Below are 21,043 nucleotides of genomic sequence, written 5' to 3' on the forward strand. Positions count from 1 at the left end.
TTCGTTTACATGTTTTATTGTTGTAAACATTAAAATTGTCTTTCTCAAAGAAAGAGTTCTCGGGAGAAAAAATAATAATAATAATAATTATAATAATAATAATAATCCGCGTTTCTAACTGTCGTACACCATATTAAAAAAAGGCAGCGACTTTCCCGTGTGCCAAACCGGGGTATACAAAGAAAAATACTACAGAATATGGCAATATTAAAAATATTACTCGAACATAAAATAATATATTAACCGACAATTTTTAGACATAAAAAAACAAATGGAACAAAACAAACCAAGAATTCAAAGTGCTCAGTAATTTCCAGGGAGTTATGTATAGTATAAGCACTCTGGAAACAGTCAAAAGCTGCTGCATGCAAGATCTGTTTAGCTTTAGACAACAAAATAATCAAGATATAAACTTCTTCTTTAATCAACATCAACAGTACATACAACACTTACAAACAAGGGGTGTCGGGCGGTGTTTACAAACACTATGTGTCCCTTTGGGGGGGATTCCGGGGGGTAACACTTGTGCCCACCTATTTTACAATTGAGAAAATGTTTGAAGCTTAGATAACTACCAGTCTTTATAAAAGCTACCAGACTACATAGTGTCTGAAATACTATTTATAGAATATAGACATTACTGAAATAGCAAGTGCCTATAACATTGTCACCCTGGAATCGTCATGCTTCCCTGGTATGGACAGATTGGGTTTTCTTTTTTTTTTTCTTTTTTTTTTTTTTTGATTCTCCTTTTTTTTTTTTTAATTATTTTTTACCCAAACACATTTAGCTTTTATTTTTTATTTAATTTTTTTTTTTTTTAGAATTATTTTCCATGTTTCATCATAAATAGGCACAGAAGAATTTTTTTTTTTTTTTTTTTTTTTTTTGTAAAAAGCCAAACTGCATCTGATAAATTTACAAGCCTTCGCCTTCATTAATGCCACGCCACCCACGCAACGCTTGGGGTTTGGGTATATTACAGCTTTCTTTTACAGCAGAAAACTTTAGTCTTTAGGAGGGTGAGACTCGTGGGTCGCCCCGAGGCTCGGGTTGTCACCGCGTGAGCCAGGCAGGCTTGTCTTTCGCACCAGGAGTCCTTAACAACAAATTCATTGAGAAGCCGATAATAAAAAGTTTATACCATGGTATCTGTGTGGTCCATGAGCCGCATCCATGATGCCCCAGAGCCAAAATGCCCATCGTGCTCTGCCTGCAGGAGTTTGCTGGGTGGGAGCTGGCACCCAGGGGTGCTGCTCTGGGCCCAGACCAGCTCCCCTTCAGGCAGCTGGAGCTTCTCCTCGGGTCAGCGGAAGCGTACGGGAAGAGTCTTAAAAAGGTAAAGTGTCCAGGAAAAGTTTGTCAATTATTGCTGGCGGTGGCACCAAATCCTCCAGTTTCAGGTAGAAAATGCGCTGCAGCCCCTGTGTGCAAAGCGTGCGGAGTTCGGGGAGCTTCCCCAAGAGTTTGGACAGGTAGTTGGGGCGATTCAGCCCCCCGTTATTGAAAGTCACATGGTCTTTGAGGCAATTTACAATCTTGTTCTGAAGCTCTTCCACCCGCTTGGGTTCCTTAAGCCCGTGCCTCTCTGCAAAGAGAAGGGCGCGGGACGTTACGGGTGTGGCACGGAGCAGGACGGGCAGGGGAGCAGGAGGGGGGGACACTGACCTGTCACCATGGCCAGGGCAGCGATGCAAGAGAAGGCAGAGATGTCGATGTTCATGTTTTGCAGGTTGGAGGAAAACTCCACGATGGAATCGATCCACTCCCCAAAGCCACGGATGCACTGCAACCGGTGCAGGACCACCCCGTTGCAGAAGATCAGCTTCCCCTCCACGGGGTTGGACCTGGAAGGAAGGGGACAACCCCAGAATGAACTGATGGATGGATGAGAAAGGGAGGAAAATTAGATAGAAAGAGAAAACGGAGCAAAGGAAAGAAAAAGGCAAAAAAGATAAAGATAAAATGTAAGAGCAAAGAAGGAGAGAATGAGCGAAAGGAAGAAAGCAAGAAAGACAGGGCGGGAGAGAAAGGTAAAACAGGGAAGAGGAAATGAAAGAGAAAAAAGAACAAGAGAGAAAAGGAAAGAGATAAAAAAATAATAAGAAAAGAGATGATGGGGGAGAAAATCTAAACAACTAATTACTTGAGGAGCAATAAATGGAGGATTTAAGAGGCACCTAATTACCGAGGAGTTAATAAAATGCAGAGCAGTGGACCTTGAAAGGGTCTGATTCCCTGCCCGCCCCGCGCTGCCCCGACCCCCGCTCACCTGTACGCCAGGCGCAGCACGAACAGCTCCAGGAAGGCGGACTCGAAGAGCAGGTCCTGGTCCGTTTTGGGGAGGTCGGTGAAGCCGGGGATTTTTTCCGCCCACCCTCGGATGATCTCCATGGAGCCGGTCAGGAGATCGTAGAACTGCTGGATGTGCTGGGTGTCGTCACCGCTCAGCTGGTAGTCGGGGTTAGCCTGGAACTGGAAATTCATTTTAAAAAGCACTTAATGAGGTTCTCTAAAGTCTATAACCCGTGAAATTGCTCACCCCGTCCCTGGCCGGGGAGCGGGCTGGGATAACAATTAAAGCTCTCTCTGACCGGTGAGGAAATTAGACGTTCCGGGGCAATTAATTCGATTAGGAACGGCGCTCCGAGGCCGCCGCTCTCCGTGCGCGGGGGCCCCGATCCCGGGGCGGCGCCGGCGGGGCCGAGCCGAGCCCCCGGTCCCGGCGGGGCCGAGCCGAGCCCCGGGCGGGCGGGCAGGGCTGAGCCGAGCCCCGGGCGGCCTCGCCTCTCCCCCCGCAGCGGCCGCGGGGCCGGCGGCCCCCCCTCCCCGGGCGGCGGCGGCGGGGTCCCTCCGCGAGCTCGGTCCCGCTTACCCGGGAATAGTCCAGGCTGGTCATAGCCGGGTTGGAGTCGACATGGGCTCTCACCAGCGCACTGATCAGACTCACCGGGGGAGAGGGGGGAGAAGGCTCCTGGGGGCTCTTCGGTTTGGACGGCAAGCGGCCCCGCCGGCCTTTTAGGCTGTCTGTGCGCACCACTGCAAGAGACAGGGGTCAGCCCGGCGCCGGCCCCGCGGACACGCGGACACGCGGACACACGGACACGCGGACACGCGGACACGCGGACACGCGGACACACGGACACGCGGACACGCGGACACTCACCCTCCTTGACCATGCCGACGGCCAGGCACTTCTGGAAGCGGCAGTACTGGCAGCGGTTGCGGCGGCGCTTGTCCACCGGGCAGTTCTTGTTGGCCAGGCACACGTACTTGGCGTTCTTCTGCACCGTGCGCTGCGGGCCGGCCGGGCGGGCAGCGGCGTCAGCGCCGGCTCGGGGAGCGCCCCGCGCCGCCGCCTGCCCGCAGCTCCTCTACCTCCCTTTCCCCTTGGTTTTCTTTTTCCTTCCCCCCCCCCCCCCCCCCTTTATTTTCTTTTCCGTCTTTCCGCTTTGTTTCCTTCCCTTTCCCGTTCATTTTCTGTTCTCGCTTTCATTTCCCCCCCTTTATTTCATTTTCCTTATTTTATCTTTACTTCTCCTCTTTTTTACCTTTATATCCCTTCCCCCTTTCCCCCTTTATTCTCTTCTCCCGTTTAAATTTAATTTTCCCTCTCTATTATTTCCTTTTCCCCTTTTCTTCTGCCTTTTAAGATTTCTTTTCCCTTTATTTCCTTCCCCTTTTCCCTGTTTATTTTTATTTCCTTTCCCCCTTTATTTAGTTTTCCTTTTTTCCCTTTTATTTCCTTTTCCTTCTTTCCCCCCCCCCCTTCTTTTTTTTTTTTTTTTTTTTTTTTTCCCAGGGCATTTAACAGGAGAAAATTGACAGCGTTAACATCCAAGCTAACCTCGCAGCTCCTAGCCGTGTTTTATATGCCAAGAGGAGGGAAAGAGACGCTCGGTAAATACAAATCCGTGGGCATTCATATTATTTACATTCCTTGGAGACCTTCTCTATTTAAAATGATAAGATTATTCAATCAGGATGGTGAAATAAAGAGATCACTTAATTTTACCACGGGGAATTCTGTTCCACATGGTTAGCTCAGGCGCGGTTCTCTGTCCTAACCGATTTCCATCTGCCGGCCCCGCGGGCTCCCCCGCTGCCTTCCTGCCCTCTGCCGGCCCCGCCGCCCCCCGCCCGGCCCCGCGGCCGCCCCGCCCGGCCCCGCTCACCTTGAAGAAGCCCTTGCAGCCCTCGCAGGTGCGCACGCCGTAGTGCTGGCAGGCCGCGTTGTCCCCGCACACGGCGCACAGCCCCTCGTTGGACGGGGAGCCGCGGGAGGGCGGCGAGGGCACCTGGCTGTCCAGCAGCTGCGGCGCGTGGCCCAGCTGCAGCCCGGGGAAGGCCATGGAGGGCTGCTTGCGGATGGCGTTGGGCACGGCGAAGGCCTGCCCGTCCACGCCGTGGTGCGGCCCGGCCGGCTCGGCGTTCATGGGCACGTGCAGGGGGCCGTCGAAGCGCATCTGGCAGCTGGGCACGGGCGTGCCGGGCGGCGACTGCTTGAAGGAGAACAGGGACAGGCGGGACACGGGCGTTTTGCGCTGCTCGATCATGTGCGTGGTGGCCACGTAGTTGGGGTGGAAGTTGTGCAGGGAGCCGGGGTCGTCCCACACGGGGCCGTGCTGCACCTGGAAGCCGGGCGTGGAGGGGGGTCGGGGGCGACGAGGGCTTGTAGTAGACGGAGCCCGAGTGGGACATCATCTCCTCGGACTGGGGGGGCAGGTGGCCGTGCTGCTGGTAGCCGTGCATCTGAATGTCTTCCACCTTAATGGAGGACTGCTGTCCGGACAGGGGCATTTGGTACAAGCAGGGGGGCTTCACGTCGTAGCTCGTGTTGTAGTTGTCCATAAAGGTACTGAAGCTGGGGAGAGAAGTGGTGGCAGTGATTTCGGTGTTGGTGAGGTCCATGCTAAACTTGACAAACTCCGGAGTTAGGAAATCGGAGCTGTATTCTCCCGAGGAGTGGTAGCTGTAGCTCTGGGAGGCCGGGCTGGCTCCTTGAGGCGAGGACCCATACTGAGCCTGAACACAGGGCATGGCTGCGAACGAAACACCGTCAGGTAGACTCGGCCCGCGCCGCCCCGCGCCGGGCACCGGCGGCCGCGGGGCCGAGCGCCGGGACCCCCCCTGCCCCGCCGGGGCTGCCGGGGCCGCGGAGCCGCGGGGACGGAGCAGCACCAACCTTCAGCCGAGGGAGCGGCGTTTTCGGGGCAGCCGAGGGCGGACAGCGTCGGAGCGCGGCGGGGAGCGAGGTGTCCGCGGGTTCAGAGCGCGGCGGCGGCTCCAGCCTGCCCGGCGCGACGGCTGCGAGAGACACACGGACCGGCCGGTGAGGGGACCGACAGACACACGGACCGACAGACGGACCGGCCGGTGAGGGGACCGACAGACACACGGACCGACACACGGACCGGCCGGTGAGGGGACCGACAGACACACGGACCGACACACGGACCCGCCGGTGAGGGGACCGAGACACGGACCCGCCGGTGAGGGGACCGACAGACGGACCGACACACGGACCCGCTGGTGAGGGGACCGACACACGGACCGACAGACGGACCGGCCGGTGAGGGGACCGACAGACACAAGGACCGACACACGGACCCGCCGGTGAGGGGACCGACACACGGACCGACACACGGACCGACACACGGACCGGCCGGTGAGGGGACCGACACACGGACCCGCCGGTGAGGGGACCGACACACGGACCGACACACGGACCCGCCGGTGAGCGGACGGACACAGCGACACACGCACCCGCCGATCGGGCAGCAGGGGCGGGGGACTGACACACAAACCCGCTGGTGCGGGAACAGACACACGGAGCCGGGCGCGGGGAACGGGCACATGGACCCGCCGGTCAGGCAGCCCCGGCGGGGAACTGACACACGGACGCGCCAGTGGAGGGACAGACACACGGAGCCGCCTGAGCGCGGACAGACACACGGAGCCGCCTGAGCGCGGACAGACACACGGAGCCGCCTGAGCGCGGACAGACACACGGAGCCGCCTGAGCGCGGACAGACACACGGAGCCGCCTGAGCGCGGACAGACACACGGAGCCGCCTGAGCGCGGACAGACACGCGGACGCGCCAGTGGAGGGACAGACACACGGAGCCGCCTGAGCGCGGACAGACACACGGAGCCGCCTGAGCGCGGACAGACACACGGAGCCGCCTGAGCGCGGACAGACACACGGAGCCGCCTGAGCACGGACAGACACACGGAGCCGCCTGAGCACGGACAGACACGCGGAGCCGCCGGCGCGGCTGCCCGGCTCTGGGGGAGCCCCGGCTGCGGAGCCCACGGGCTGCGGGAGCGGTGCCGGGGCAGGGCCGCCCCGCGCCCCTCGGGGAGCGCGTTCGGGCTCGGCTGGGGCTTGTTTCCTCAGTAACCGGGCAGGAGGCTCCCCGCGGGCGGGCTGTCACCGGCACCGGCCGCCAGGTTCCCTTCTCCACGCCCTCCGGGGAAGCCGCGGCGCGTCCCTCGGGAGAGCGGGCGAGGCGCGGGGCTTCCCGGGAGCGGGGCGCGGGTGACAGCCAGCCCGGGCGGAGCGGCGCGGACACGCACCCTCGGGCCCGCCAGCAGGTGGGACGGGACGGGACGGGACGGGACGGGACGGGACGGGACGGGACGGGGGGCGCATCCCGCGCCTCGCGCGCGGGACCCCGCGTCGGGAGGGGGCCGCGGGAGGCGGGACCGGCGGGGCACTCACCGGGGAGCGGGGCGCGGGGCGCGCATCCAAGTGCGGGCGGAGCGGCGGCGGCGGCGGCGGCGCGGGCGGCCGGACTGTGCCCGCCCGCAATGTGCCTTTGTTTATGTGGCCGCGGCCGCCGCCGACCAACGTGCGCCGCGAGCCCCCCGCGCGTCACCGCGCGTCACCGCGCCGCCCGCCAATCGGCGCCGCCGCCGGCCCGCCCCGGACACGCCCACACACCCCACCCCACCCCACCCCCCCGCGCGCGCCCTTTCGGCGAGTTTCCGAGCGGTGACGTCACGCGGAGGGACGCGCCCCGGCCACGCGCGCGGGGCGGGGGCGTGGCCTCGTTTGCATAAGGGGGCGGGGACGCCCCCGCCCCCGCCCCCCCCCCCCCGTGCGCGTCACCGTGACGCGGAGCCCGGAATAGCGCGCGCGGCCGCGACCCCGGGATGGGGACAGAGAGAACCGGGAACGGGACAGAGAGAACCGGGAACGGGACAGAGAGAACCGGGATGGGGAGAGAGAACCGGGAACGGGACAGGGCCGGGAACGGGACAGAGAGAACCGGGAACGGGACAGAGAGAACCGGGAATGGGGAGAGAGAACCGGGAACGGGACAGGGCCGGGAACGGGACAGAGAGAACCGGGAACGGGACAGAGAGAACCGGGAATGGGGAGAGAGAACCGGGAACGGGACAGAGAACCGGGAATGGGACAGAGAACTGGGAACGGGACAGGGCCGGGAGCGGGACAGAGAACCGGGAATGGGGAGAGAGAACCGGGAACGGGACAGAGAACCGGGATGGGGACAGAGAGAACCGGGATGGGGACAGAGAACTGGGAACGGGACAGGGCCGGGAGCGGGACAGAGAGAAACGGGAACGGGACAGAGAGCCGGGAATGGGACAGAGAACCGGGAATGGGACAGGGCAGGGAATGGGGAGAGAGAACCGGGAATGGGACAGGGCCGGGAGCAGGACAGAGAGAACTGGGAATGGGACAGAGAGAAACGGGAATGGGACAGGGCCGGGAGCGGGACAGAGAACCGGGAATGGGGAGAGAGAACCGGGAATGGGACAGAGAACTGGGAACGGGACAGGGCCGGGAGCGGGACAGAGAGAGCCGGGATGGGGACAGAGAACTGGGAACGGGACAGAGAACCGGGAATGGGGAGAGAGAACCGGGAATGGGACAGAGAGCCGGGAATGGGGACAGAGAACTGGGAACGGGACAGGGCCGGGAACGGGACAGAGAGAAACGGGAATGGGACAGAGAATTGGGAATGGGGACAGAGAACCGGGAATGGGGAGAGAGAACCGGGAATGGGGACAGAGAACCGAGAATGGGACAGGGCAGGGAATGGGGAGAGAGCCGGGAATGGGACAGGGCAGGGAATGGGACAGGGCAGAATTTGGGACAGGGCCGGGAATGGGACAGGGCAGGGAATGGGACAGAGCCGGGAATGGGACAGAGCAGAATTTGGGACAGAGCGGGGAATGGGACAGAGAACCGGGAATGGGACAGGGCAGGGAATGGGACAGGGCAGGGAAAGGGACAGGGCAGGGCTGGGGACAGAGCCAGGCCGAGGCCACAAAAGGAGCGTAACGCTCCCTCGCCTCCACTGCCCACCTGGAATTTAGCATATTTTATTTTATTAGTATTTTATTTTATTATTAATTTTAATTTTTTATTTTATCATTATCTTTCTTTTATATGTTGTATTGATTTTATTTTTATTTTGGATTTATTTACTGTAATTTTTTTTTTTTAGTTATTTCTGTTTATTTTTTATTTCTTATTATATTATTTTCTAATTTTTATTTCTATTTATTTCATTGCTTAATCTAATTCCTTATTTGGGGGGCTTTTTTATTTTATTTTATTTGCCTTTTTTGGTTTTATTTAATTTATTACGCTTTCTTATTTTTCTTTATTTTAGACTTATTTATTTAAATGGCCGACGTTTACTTATTTAAATGCACAGAGGGGGTTTTTATTATAATTTTGTTTAATTTTTCGGTTCTCCAGGAACACCCCCGAGCCCCCCCCCAGTTTGCAGCGCTGCCAGCCCCGGCCCGGGCGGGTGTGGCTGGGGACGGGCGCAGAGCCGAGCCGGGGCAGTGCAGTCAAGGGCCAGTGCCGAGTGCCGGCTCCCAGCTGCCTCCAGCGGGATCGGGACAGGCTGGGAGGGGACACGAGTGGCTCTGACGCTGGCCCTGCGTGTCCCACCGCCGGCTCCCGGCCCGGCAAGGACAGCAGGGATCGGGGCAGAGCGGAGCCAGGCCCGGGACAAACCCCAGAGCCCAGCCCGGGACAAACCCCAGAGCCCAGCACAGGATAAACCCCAGAGCCCAGCCCGGGATAAACCCCAGAGCCCAGCCCGGGATAAACCCCACAGCCCAGCCCGGGACAAACCACAGAGCCCAGCCCGGGATAGATCCCAGAGCCCAGCACAGGATAAATCCCAGCTCCTGGCCCAGGATAAACCCCAGAGCCCAGCCCGGGACAAACCCCAGAGCCCAGCCCGGGACAAACCCCAGAGCCCAGCCCGGGACAAACCCCAGAGCCCAGCCCGGGATAAACCCCAGAGCCCAGCCCGGGATAGATCCCAGAGCCCAGCCTGGGACAAACCCCAGAGCCCAGCCTGGGATAAACCACACAGCCCAGCCCAGGACAAACCCCAGAGCCCAGTCTGGGATAAACCCCAGAGCCCAGCCCGGGATAAATCCCCACAGCCCAGCCTGGGACAAACCACACAGCCCAGTCTGGGACAAACCCCAGAGCCCAGCCCGGGATAAACCCCAGAGCCCAGCCCGGGACAAACCCCAGAGCCCAGCCCGGGATAAACCCCAGAGCCCAGCCCGGGATAAACCCCAGAGCCCAGCCCGGGACAAACCACAGAGCCCAGTCTGGGATAAACCCCAGAGCCCCGCCCGGGATAAACCCCAGAGCCCAGCGTGGGATAAACCCCAGAGCCCAGCCCGGGATAAATCCCAGAGCCCAGCCCGGGATAAATCCCAGAGCACAGCACAGGTTAAACCCCAGAGCCCAGCACAGGATAAACCCCAGAGCCCAGCCCGGGATAAACCCCAGAGCCCAGCCCGGGACAAACCCCAGAGCCCAGCCCGGGATAAACCCCAGAGCCCAGCCCGGGATAAACCCCAGAGCCCAGCCTGGGACAAACCCCACAGCCCAGCGTGGTGCAGCCCAGCAGCCAGCGCTGCCTCCCAAGGCCCTGCCCGGGAATACCGAGATTTCCTGGGAAACCCTTGGCCCCTTCCCAACCCTCTCCTCCCACTGGAGTCACTCCAGAGAAACCCAAAGTGCTCCCACCCCAAGAGACCGACCCACACCGCGCCCTCCCGATCCTACAGAGCTGCTCCGGGGCCTGGCCCACAGCTGGGGGGTAAAGGAGCACCCCAGGGCTGGGACACCCCAGGGCTTCCAGAGAGGCATTTCTGGGGTCACTAAAGGAGCACCCCGGGGCTGGGACACCCCAGGGCTTCCAGAGAGGCATTTCTGGGGTCAGGATAGGAGCACCCCGAGGCTGGGACACCCCAGGGCTTCCAGAGAGGCATTTCTGGGGTCACTGAAGGAGCACCCCGAGGCTGGGACACCCCAGGGCTGCCCAGAGAGGCATTTCTGGGGTCACTAAAGGAGCACCCCAGGGCTGGGACACCCCAGGGCTTCCAGAGAGGCATTTCTGGGGTCACTAAAGGAGCACCCCGGGGCTGGGACACCCCAGGGCTTCCAGAGAGGCATTTCTGGGGTCAGGATAGGAGCACCCCGAGGCTGGGACACCCCAGGGCTTCCAGAGAGGCATTTCTGGGGTCAGGATAGGAGCACCCCGAGGCTGGGACACCCCAGGGCTTCCAGAGTGGCATTTCTGGGGTCACTAAAGGAGCACCCCGAGGCTGGGACACCCCAGGGTTGTCCAGAGAGGCATTTCTGGGGTCAGGATAGGGACACCCCAAGGCTGGGACACCCCAGGGCTGTCCAGAGAGGCATTTCTGGGGTCAGGATAGGGACACCCCGGGGCTGGGACACCCCAGGGCTGCCCAGAGAGGCATTTCTGGGGTCACTGAAGGAGCACCCCGGGGCTGGGACACCCCAGGGCTTCCAGAGAGGCATTTCTGGGGTCAGGATAGGGACACCCCGAGGCTGGGACACCCCAGGGCTTCCAGAGAGGCATTTCTGGGGTCAGGATAGGGACACCCCGAGGCTGGGACACCCCAGGGCTTCCAGAGAGGCATTTCTGGGGTCAGGATAGGGACACCCCGAGGCTGGGACACCCAGGGCTGTCCAGAGTGGCATTTCTGGGGTCACTGAAGGAGCACCCCAGGGCTGGGACACCCCAGGGCTGTCCAGAGTGGCATTTCTGGGGTCAGTACAGGAGCACCCCGGGGCTGGGACACCCCAGGGCTGTCCAGAGTGGCATTTCTGGGGTCAGGATAGGGACACCCCGAGGCTGGGACACCCCAGGGCTGTCCTTAGAGGCATTTCTGGGGTCAGGATAGGGACACCCCGGGGCTGGGACACCCCAGGGCTGTCCTTAGAGGCATTTCTGGGGTCAGTACAGGAGCACCCCGGGGCTGGGACACCCCAGTGCTTCCAGAGAGGCATTTCTGGGGTCAGGATAGGGACACCCCGGGGCTGGGACACCCCAGGGCTTCCAGAGAGGCATTTCTGGGGTCAGTACAGGAGCACCCCGAGGCTGGGACACCCCAGGGCTTCCAGAGAGGCATTTCTGGGGTCAGGATAGGGACACCCCAGGGCTGGGACACCCCAGGGCTGCCCAGAGAGGCATTTCTGGGGTCAGTACAGGAGCACCCCGGGGCTGGGACACCCCAGGGCTGTCCAGAGAGGCATTTCTGGGGTCAGGATAGGGACACCCCGAGGCTGGGACACCCCAGGGCTGCCCAGAGAGGCATTTCTGGGGTCAGGATAGGGACACCCCGGGGCTGGGACACCCCAGTGCTTCCAGAGAGGCATTTCTGGGGTCGTTCACCAAAGGAGGAGCTCGGCCAGCCTCCCTCAGCTGCAGCAGCACGGAGCCATCAGCGTCAGTCACAGCCCAAGAGCTCGGCCAGCCTACAGCTCCACACCACACCAACTTCCAGCCAAGGCCCTTCTAGGGCTAAGTGATACATCTAATTACCATATCCTTAGAATAGATGTAATATAAATTTCATTACTCACTTAAAAGTTCTAAAGTTAACAGCATAAACTTGAAGTTGAGTAATTAAGTAATCCTTATATAGACACTTATTAAAGTATTTATACATATTATCTTAAATCTACATCTATCATTTTGCCAATTAAAATTAGGACTTTAATTGCAATTAAGTAATTTAATTGCCAATTGAACAGCAAAATTGCTAAGTGACTAATTTTAATGCCTATTTTAATTACCAATCATGACTGGGGAGGGAGCTAATCAAGCAGTATCAGAGTAATGATGTGAAAAAAAGCGGAGAACAAACATTCCAGACTCCACGCTTTTTAAAAAAGATCTCCAAATTAAATGACTGCAAACACAATTGCAGACGTGCGGGGCAATGCTGGGGTCGGGCACAAAGCACGGGTTTGAGCACAGACCGCTCGCTCTCCCCCAGGGGCTCCCACGGAGGGCTCTGTGGCCCTGGCAGGGCTGGGAGCTGGGCACGGCCCCCAGGATGAGCTCCTGGGAAAGCAGCAGCCAAAACCACAGCTCCGGGCAGCTCCAGGCTGCCCAAACACGGGAGCTGGGGCTCGTGGCCAGGCCAGCGTGGGGCACACGCACCTCTGGGCCCGGGCTGCCCGGGTGGGAGGACCATCCCCACGCACGCTCCCCGCCGTGCGAGCCCACCCTTCCTGCCGGCTCTGGGTGCCACGGGTGAGGGTCTGCAGCCCACGGCTCCTGCGGGGTCAGGCCAGCCCAGCTGATCCCACAGGCCTTGGGAGGCAGTGCAGCTGGTGCTGCCATTTCCCACAAAAAAACAAAAACCAAATCCGTGTCAGTCCTGGCTGGCAGTGCAGCAAATCCCGAGGAAGGAAAGCCGGTCCTTGGGAGGGATGGGGAAGCCCAGGAGCCCGTGAGTGCTGCTGGGGCTGCTCCTCTCCAGCAGGAACAGCAATGGGATCGCCAGCACCCCGGGGAGGTTTTCATCCCTGCAGCCCCGAGGAGGCACAGGGGTGCTGCCCTGGCAGCGTGGCAGCACTGGGGGGCACTGGGGGCACTGGGGGGCACTGGGGGGCACTGGGAGCACTGGGGGGCACTGGGAACACTGGGGGACACTGGGCGACACTGGCAGTACTCAGGGGGCACTGGGAGCACTGGGGGACACTGGGAGCACTGGGAGCACTCAGGGGGCACTGGGAGCACTGGGGGGCACTGGGAGCACTGGGAGGCACTGGGAGCACTGGGGGGCACTGGGAGCACTGGGAGGCACTGGGAGCACTGGGGGACACTGGGGGACACTGGGAACACTGGGGGACACTGGGAACACTGGGGGGCACTGGGAGCACTGGGGGGCACTGGCAGCACTCAGGGGGCACTGGGAGCACTGGGGGACACTGGGAACACTGGGGGACACTGGGAGCACTGGGGGGCACTGGGAGCACTCAGGGGGCACTGGGAGCACTGGGGGCACTGGGAGCACTGGGAGCACTGGGAGCACTCAGGGGGCACTGGGAGCACTGGGAGCACTGGGAGCATTCAGGGGGCACTAGGAGCACTGGGGGGCACTGGGAGCATTCAGGGGGCACTGGCAGCACTGGGGGCACTGGGAGCACTTGGAGGGCACTGGGAGCACTCAGGGGGCACTGGGGCACTGGAAGCACTGGGGGGCACTGGGAGCATTCAGGGGGCACTGGGAGCACTGGGGGACACTGGGAGCACTCGGGGGGCACTGGGAGGCACTGGGAGCACTTGCGGGGCACTGGGAGGCACTGGGAGCACTGGGGGACACTGGGAGCACTCAGGGGGCACTGGGAACACTGGGAGGCACTGGGAGCACTGGGGGACACTGGCAGTACTCAGGGGGCACTGGGAGCACTCAGGGGGCACTGGGGGCATTGGGAGAACTCAGGGGGCACTGGGAGGCACTGGGAGCACTGGGAGGCACTGGGAGCACTGGGAGCACTGGGGGCACTGGGAGCACTCAGGGGGCACTGGGAGCACTGGGGGACACTGGCAGCACTCAGGAGGTACTGGGAGCACTGGGGGGCACTGGGGGCACTGGGAGCATTGGGGGGCACTGGGAGCACTCAGGGGGCACTGGGAGCACTCAGGGGGCACTGGCAGCACTGGGGGGCACTGTCAACCCTCGGGGGGCACTGGGGGGCACTGGGAGCACTCAGGGGGCACTGGGAGCACTGGGGGGCACTGGCAGCACTGGGGGCACTGGGAGCACTCAGGGGGCACTGGCAGCACTGGGGGGCACTGTCAACCCTCGGGGGGCACTGGGGGGCACTGGCAGCGTGGTGGGCAGTGCCGAGGGCAGCAGCCAGCCAAGGCAGGCAGGGTCAGTGCTGTGCCCCTGGCCAGCAGCTCCCTCCAACGCCCTCCTGGCAGGGCTCGGTGGGCACGGCAGGGCTGCGTTTGTGGGGCACCTTAAAGAGGCTCCCGCAGCACCAGTGCAGCTCCTGCAGCACCAGCGCAGCTCCTGCAGCACCGGTGCAGCTCCTGCATCGGGCCCTTCCCTACAGGGACACACTTCCACTGCTCACACCCCCTGCCTAACCTGCTTCGTGTTTCTGGAGAGAGCTTTGGGAGGGAAGAGATTTGTTGCCTCTTCAACCGACCGAAAGTTTCAGACCGACAAGGAGGTGCTGATACCAAAGGAGACGCTGTGTGTCAGGGGCTGGGTCCCCTGCCGGGGCCCAGGGGTGCAGGGGGCAGTGCCAGGCCCCCGAGCAGCCACCGCCCGTCCCCACCTCAGCGACACACGCTGCACACGGACAGCCACGCCGGTGCCATCTCCGGGATCCGAGAGGGTGCTGCCACTCTGGCGGGCGCTTTCCAGAGGAAAGAGGGCTGGCGTGTCCTTGTCCTCCCGGCCAGTCTCACACGAGGTCCCCAAAGGGAGAGCGAGGCACAAGCCCGGCGCTGGTGCCCGGCCCCCGGGCAGCGCCAGCCCCGCCCGGACATCCGCGACTCAGGGCTGCAGCTCCCAGCTCCCCTCCAGCCCCACCGGCAGCTCCGGGCCTGGGCACTCGGGTCCCAGAGCGCACACCGGTGTTCCACCAGGCCATCCCTCAGCCAGGCTGCGTGTCCCTGTGAGGCTGGAGCCCGGCTGAGGCTGCACGTCCTGATGTGAGGCGAGAGCGCGGGGGTCTCACTGCCACGGAGCGACCGGGCCGTCTCACCAGCGCTCCGTAATTCCCCTCAGACTTCCCTGAAACTTTCAATGGTGTTGTTCTCCCTTTCTTCCTGCTCCTGGTCCGCTCCTGAAGCTCAGTCGTGCAGGAAGCGTCAGCCGAACGAGGCATTCGTTGCAGCAGTGCCCATTTCCAGGGAGTCCTTGTGGTGACAGTCCCCTGGAAGCCCACGAAGCCACGCTGTCCCCGTGTCACTGCCGGCCAGCACGACGGGGCCACTCGCCAGCGCCTGCCGGCCGCCAGGGCCCCGAACGCAGAGATGCTCACGGTGTTTGACGTCCGGCTCCGCTGGCCACGTCCTTCGTCCCACAGCGACGAGGTCCCTTCAGCGCCCTTCAGGCTGGGGAGCGGGCCCGCGCGGGGCCGCGCTGCCGCCGGAGCCGCTGCGCGCTCCCGGGACGGCTGTGATTGATGCCGGCGAGGTGAAAGGCTAAACGGGCCATATGGCGCTCGCCGCAGCCCATCTGCTCCCTGCCCAGCCGCGCCGCGGCTGCCGCCAGCAACATCTGCCCACCCGCATCCAGCTGTGCGGGCACCGCTGGCGGAGCCGCGCCGCCCCGAGCCCGCGCCCGCCTGCGGGGGCCGAGTCCCGGCACCCTCCGCGTCCTATCCCCATCCCCACCCCCATCGTCTCCATCGCCGTCTCCGCCCCCATCCCACCCCATCCCACCCCATCCCACCCCATCCCATCCCACCCCATCCCATCCCATCCCATCCCATCCCATCCCATCCCATCCCATCCCATCCCACCCCATCCCACCCCATCCCATCCCATCCCATCCCACCCCACCCCACCCCATCCCATCCCACCCCACCCCATCCCATCCCATCCCATCCCATCCCATCCCATCCCATCCCATCCCATCCCATCCCATCCCATCCCATCCCACCCCATCCCACCCCATCCCATCCCATCCCATCCCATCCCATCCCATCCCATCCCACCCCATCCCATCCCATCCCATCCCATCCCACCCCATCCCATCCCATCCCATCCCCACCGCCCGCCCGCCGTACCTGCCTCCGCCGCGGGCGCGGCGCGGAGCGGGGCGGAGCGGCCGGAGCCGGGACCGGAGCCCGGTGCCGGGGGCCGCCGCGCCCCCTCGCAGCTGCCGCCGCGCGTCAGCGCCCGTCACGGCCCGTCAGCGGCGGCGGGTGACGGCAGCGCCGGGGGAGCGGCCCGGGGCCGCCGCCGGGGGGGCTGGCGGCGGGCGGGGGCGGCCCCGGGCTGACCTGCTCCATTCCCGGGCTGCCCCGCTCCCCTCCCGGGCTGCCCCGCTCATCCCGGGCTGTCCCTCTGTCCCCTCTGTGCTGCCCTGCTCGTCCCCGGCTGTCCCTCTGTCCCCTCCCGGGCTGTCCCTCTGTCCCCTCCCGGGCTGTCCCTCTGTCCCCACCCTGATCTGTCCCTCTGTCCCCTCCTGGGCTGTCCCTCTGTCCCCTCCCGGGCTGTCCCTCTGTCCTCTTTGTGCTGCCCTGCTCGTCCCCGGCTGTCCCTCTGTCCCCTCTGTGCTGCCCTGCTCGTCCCGGGCTGTCCCTCTGTCCCCTCCCTGATCTGTCCCTCTGTCCCCACCTGATCTGTCCCTCTGTCCCCCCCGGGCTCCCCCCCGCTGCAGCCCAGCGCTCCCGCATAGCCGCGGACTGGGGAGTGGTCTGTGTTTTGATTTGAGGGGGGTTTTATTTGGGAATTTTTTTTTTTTTTTTTTGGTTGGTTGGTTTGGTTTGGGCTCAGTTTGGTTTTTCCCACCCACCACGCACCCCACGAAGTTCCACCACCGCGCTGGGTCAGGGAGTGTCCCTGCTGGAAGTGTTGGATGGGCTCCAGCCCTGGCTCTGGGGGGCTGAGCCTGGAGCAAAGGAGGCTCAGGGGGGACCTTGTGGCTCTGCACAGCTCCTGACAGGAGGGGACAGCCGGGGGGGTCGGGCTCTGCTGCCAGGGAACAGGGACAGGAGGAGAGGGAACGGCCTCAGGCTGGCCCAGGGCAAGCTCCTTTTGGATATTTGGGAAAATTTCTTCCCTGAAAGGGCTGTCCCCTTGCACAGCTGCCCGGGGCTGTGGTGGAGTCCCCATCCTTGAATGGATTTAAAATCTGTGTGGCTGTGGCACCTGGGGACCGGGGTCAGTGGTGACCTCAGCAGTGCTTGGGGAATGGCTGGACTCGATGGTCTCAGAGAGCTTTTCCAACCCAAACCATTCTGTGATTCCGTGATTTTAGGACCAAACGGGCCCAGCCCTGCCCAGGGCGCAGCTTCTCCCCTCTGTGACGAGGAGCGCCTCGCGGGGTTTGATGTCAGACACGCGTCCTCTGGATGCAACTGATCCCAGCAAACAGACTATTTAAAGTGCCTGCTGAAGTTTTCTTGCATAAAACATCTCCAGACTCACCCCCCACGCACACACGCTCGAGCACAGGCTGGGTTGGGTTTTTAACTTGGCAGCGTTTTCCTAAAAGGCTTGGGAATGCCAAAAGTAGTAACTACGCTGCGGAGTCTGTTACAGCTTCTCATCTGCTATGCAGTTCTGAGCTCCTGCTCGCTGACAGGATGCCAGCCAGGCTGCAGGAATGGAAAAACAGCCCCAAGAGTGTCCCGGGATCGGCTCAGACCCCCTGGCTGCAGGTGGGGCTGGGGCAGGGGCAGGGCCAGGCAGCCCAGCCCCGCAGGGACAGACTGGCAGAGCCGCCCCGTTCCCGCTCCTCCAGCAGATCCTGGGGACACAACCGCACTGTGCCCCTCTAGAAATCACCTGTAGGGCCACGGAGCTGCCCGTGGATGTCCTCGGTGGAGGACACCGAGCCACCCAGGAGCACCAGGAGGGGTGTCCCAGGGCCAGCTGTGGCCACGGTGCTGGGGGAGGTGTCCGGGGTCTGCACTGGCCATCGCCTGCTTCTTTGGGAATGGTCTCAGGGATGGTCTCAGCCTCAGGCTGTTCTGCCAGCTCTGGAAACGCCCAAAACACAGCACTTGACTGATGTATTTGTGCCACAAACAGTCAAAAATATCATAATTGCCCATTGTTTTCCCTGTATTTTGGGAATTACTGACACAAGACACAGAAATCTGGAGTAATTAACTGCTTTCGTTAAGTGAAATGTATTTTGTTGTTTTGAGTGAAATCCTTCCTCGCTTTGGGAAGGATTTGCTCAACCTATCTGGGATCCTTCCCCTCAGAAGCACATTCCCTGGAAGCCACTGCCAAGCAGGAAGACAAGTACCCGCAGAAGCTGGGAAAAGGGGCAGGTTTGCAGTGACTGGTCCTAGAGGGAGGTGCTGCTGGCCCCATCTCCAGGTGGACAAGGCTGTCCAGAGGTCCTTGCACACACCGAGGGGCCAATGACGAGCTCCAAAAGTGGCCCTGGGTCTGCTGGGAGCAGAACACAAAGCCCAGTGGTTTCCCTCCAAGGTGTTCCTCGTTACATTTCCCATGACAGGGGCCTCGTCACAGCAGCCTGAGGTCACTGGGGGCTCGTATCCCCCCTGGGCCACCCCAGGCTGCTCCTGCAAGCCCGGCCCCAAACCAGTGCCCCAAACCAGTGCCCCAAACCAGTGCCCCAAACCATTTTGTGCGGGATGGCCCAGCTCAAAGGCAGGCAGTGTCCCGCCTGGCGAGCACAGCCCCGCCGAGCACGGCCCCGACCCTCGCTGGTGGAACGGGCACGCAGCGGCTCCGGGGGAACGGTGCCCGTGGCATCACAGTGCGAGCCTGGCCCGCCCTGCCTGGGGGCTGGAGGGGGCCTCCGTCCTTCCCCTCCGCTCGCAGCTTAACAAAACCACTTTCCAGCGGGGCTGCGAGCCCCGAGGCCTCCCGAAGCAGAGCTATTTTGAGTATTTTCCACAGCATCTCTGCACAGTGCTGCGCTCACGACTGCTGAGTGGGAGATGCGTGGCGCAGATCTCCGGAGCGTGCCAGCCCAGCCCCCGGCGCCAGCCTCCCCCTCCTCCTCCTCCTCCTCCTCCCGGCGGAGCCTGGGCTGAGATCGCGCTCGGGCAGAGCCCCCGGCAGCCTCAGGCTGGCCCGGGCTGGCCCTGCGGGGCTGGCTGGCTGTCCCGGCACCCCGGCTCACACGGTGCCTGTCGGAAGCCGTGTCCCCCTCACCGGGACGTGTCCCGGGGCAAGGGGCTGCTCCAGGCATGGAGGGTTTCCAGGCACAGGGACAGCCTGGTTTGCAAACCACGAGATCAATTTCTAGAGGGGAGCCGGGTGTGTTTTGAATTCATGCTCCGAAGTAAGGCCCTGGAAGTCTCAAGGCCAGGCTGGACGGGGCTTGGAGCAGCCTGGGACAGCGGAAGGCGTCCCTGCCATGGCAGGGCTGGGACACAACGAGCTGTGAGGTCCCTTCCATCCCAAACTGTCCTGCGGTTCAGACTCCTCTGGGCAGGAGGCTGCTGGAACTTCCCGTCACTGCTGAAGGTCCCGATGGCGACGGACAGAGCAACAGCCACAAGCTGAGGCCGTGAGACCCCTCAGGCCTTGCCAAGGCTGCAGACCCCTCCCCACGGAGCAGGGAGTGCTGCTGCCTCCCTCAGGGATGTGGCTCACCGCTGGCTTGGCAGCGATGGGTTCATGTCTGGGCTCCGTGGCCCGAGAGGGCTTTTCCACCCCGAACCTTCCAGTGGTTCTGTGGCAGCGCCCAGGAACGGAGCTCAGCGCCGTGTGTTTGTGCTGCCACTCGTGTGACAATGTCACCTCCTGCTAGAAGGCTCTTACAGTGCTGCAGGCCCCAGAAAAGGGAGGTGAAACACAGAGAAAACAGCTCCTGAGAGTTAGGAATTTGCAGAACTCTCCGTGTCTGCGACGGCTGCTGTCTTTAGGGGGAAATGGCAGGGAGAACAAACCCATTAATGCAGCTGTTAATTGAAAACAGGACGGTGTGGAGAATGGGGTTTGTAATTGTGAGAATAGTTATTAAAATACCATTTTGGCTTTTTAAAATACCTGACTTCAGTACAGAGTATGGAGGAGTTATGTTTTAAAAAGTTAATTATTTCCAGTGCTTCAGAAAGAGAGAGAGGCCTGAGGTGAAAGTGACTTACCAAAATTGTTAGGACAGTTTTTTTAGTTATCAATTGTAAAGCAGTGTTGTAGAGTGCGGGCTGAGCCTCAGTTTCTCTTTCAGTCTGGACCGTGCTTCCCTCCCGTGCGGGTCCTGCTCCTTCCCGAGGCTCTCCCTGCGGAGCTGAGCGCTGGCCGTGGCTCTGGGTGGCTCGGGAGCTCTCAGCTCCCGTTTCCCACTCGCCCTTTTGGCCTTGTGGGGCAGTTCTGGTCCCAGCGGCTTTTCCCCTCGGTGTCCCCATCCTGCCCTGGGTTTGGGCCTCGGCAGCGCCGTGAGCTGCAGGGCCGGCTCCGCGCTCGGGGGTCCCCGTCCCTCTCCAGCTGCGGGACCCCGGGCACGGCCGGGAGAGCCGGGAGGGGTCGGGAGGGGTCGGGAGGGGCCGGGAGGAGCCGGGAGGAACCGGGAGGAGGAACCGGGAGGGGTCGGGAGAGCCGGGAGGAGCCGGGAGGGGTCGGGAGGAGCCGGGAGGGGCCGGGAGGAGGAACCGGGAGGGGTCGGGAGGAGCCGGGAGGGGCCGGGAGGAGCCGGGAGGAACCGGGAGGAGGAACCGGGAGGGGTCGGGAGAGCCGGGAGGAGCCGGGAGGGGTCGGGAGGAGGAACCGGGAGGGGTCGGGAGGGGTCGGGAGAAGGAACTGGGAGGGGTCGGGAGAGCCGGGAGGGGTCGGGAGGAGAAACCGGGAGGGGTCCGGAGGAACCGGGAGGGGTCGGGAGGAGGAACCGGGAGGGGTCGGGAGGAGGAACCGGGAGGGGTCGGGAGGGGTCGGGAGGGGTCGGGAGAAGGAACCGGGAGGGGTCGGGAGGAGCCGGGAGGGGTCGGGAGAAGGAACCGGGAGGGGTCGGGAGGAGGAACCGGGAGGGGTCGGGAGGGGTCGGGAGAGCCGGGAGGGGTCGGGAGGAGGAACCGGGAGGGGTCGGGAGGAG

General features: G+C 62.0%; 2 protein-coding genes across 2 annotated transcripts; both read right to left on the reverse strand.

Annotated features, from left to right (window-relative positions):
- NR4A2 (nuclear receptor subfamily 4 group A member 2) lies at positions 1-6,772 on the reverse strand. The gene is given in 9 exon segments (XM_053982563.1): positions 1-1,588; positions 1,669-1,847; positions 2,273-2,475; positions 2,876-3,039; positions 3,167-3,296; positions 4,176-4,652; positions 4,654-5,042; positions 5,186-5,307; positions 6,726-6,772. Coding segments are annotated over 7 exon segments (1,797 nt in total). The 5' UTR covers positions 5,041-5,042; positions 5,186-5,307; positions 6,726-6,772; the 3' UTR covers positions 1-1,331.
- Positions 6,773-14,161: 7,389 nt separating this feature from the next.
- On the reverse strand, positions 14,162-16,313 carry LOC128810369 (uncharacterized). The gene is made up of 3 exons (XM_053983168.1): positions 16,305-16,313; positions 16,089-16,180; positions 14,162-15,501 (listed from the first exon to the last, which is right to left on the reverse strand). Exons 1-3 carry the CDS (start codon positions 16,311-16,313, stop codon positions 14,949-14,951), a joined length of 654 nt encoding a protein of 217 aa, XP_053839143.1. The 3' UTR covers positions 14,162-14,948.
- Positions 16,314-21,043: the final 4,730 nt, after the last annotated feature.

This window comes from Vidua macroura, chromosome 7 (assembly GCF_024509145.1).
Source record: "Vidua macroura isolate BioBank_ID:100142 chromosome 7, ASM2450914v1, whole genome shotgun sequence".
In the NCBI taxonomy this organism is placed as follows: domain Eukaryota; kingdom Metazoa; phylum Chordata; class Aves; order Passeriformes; family Viduidae; genus Vidua; species Vidua macroura.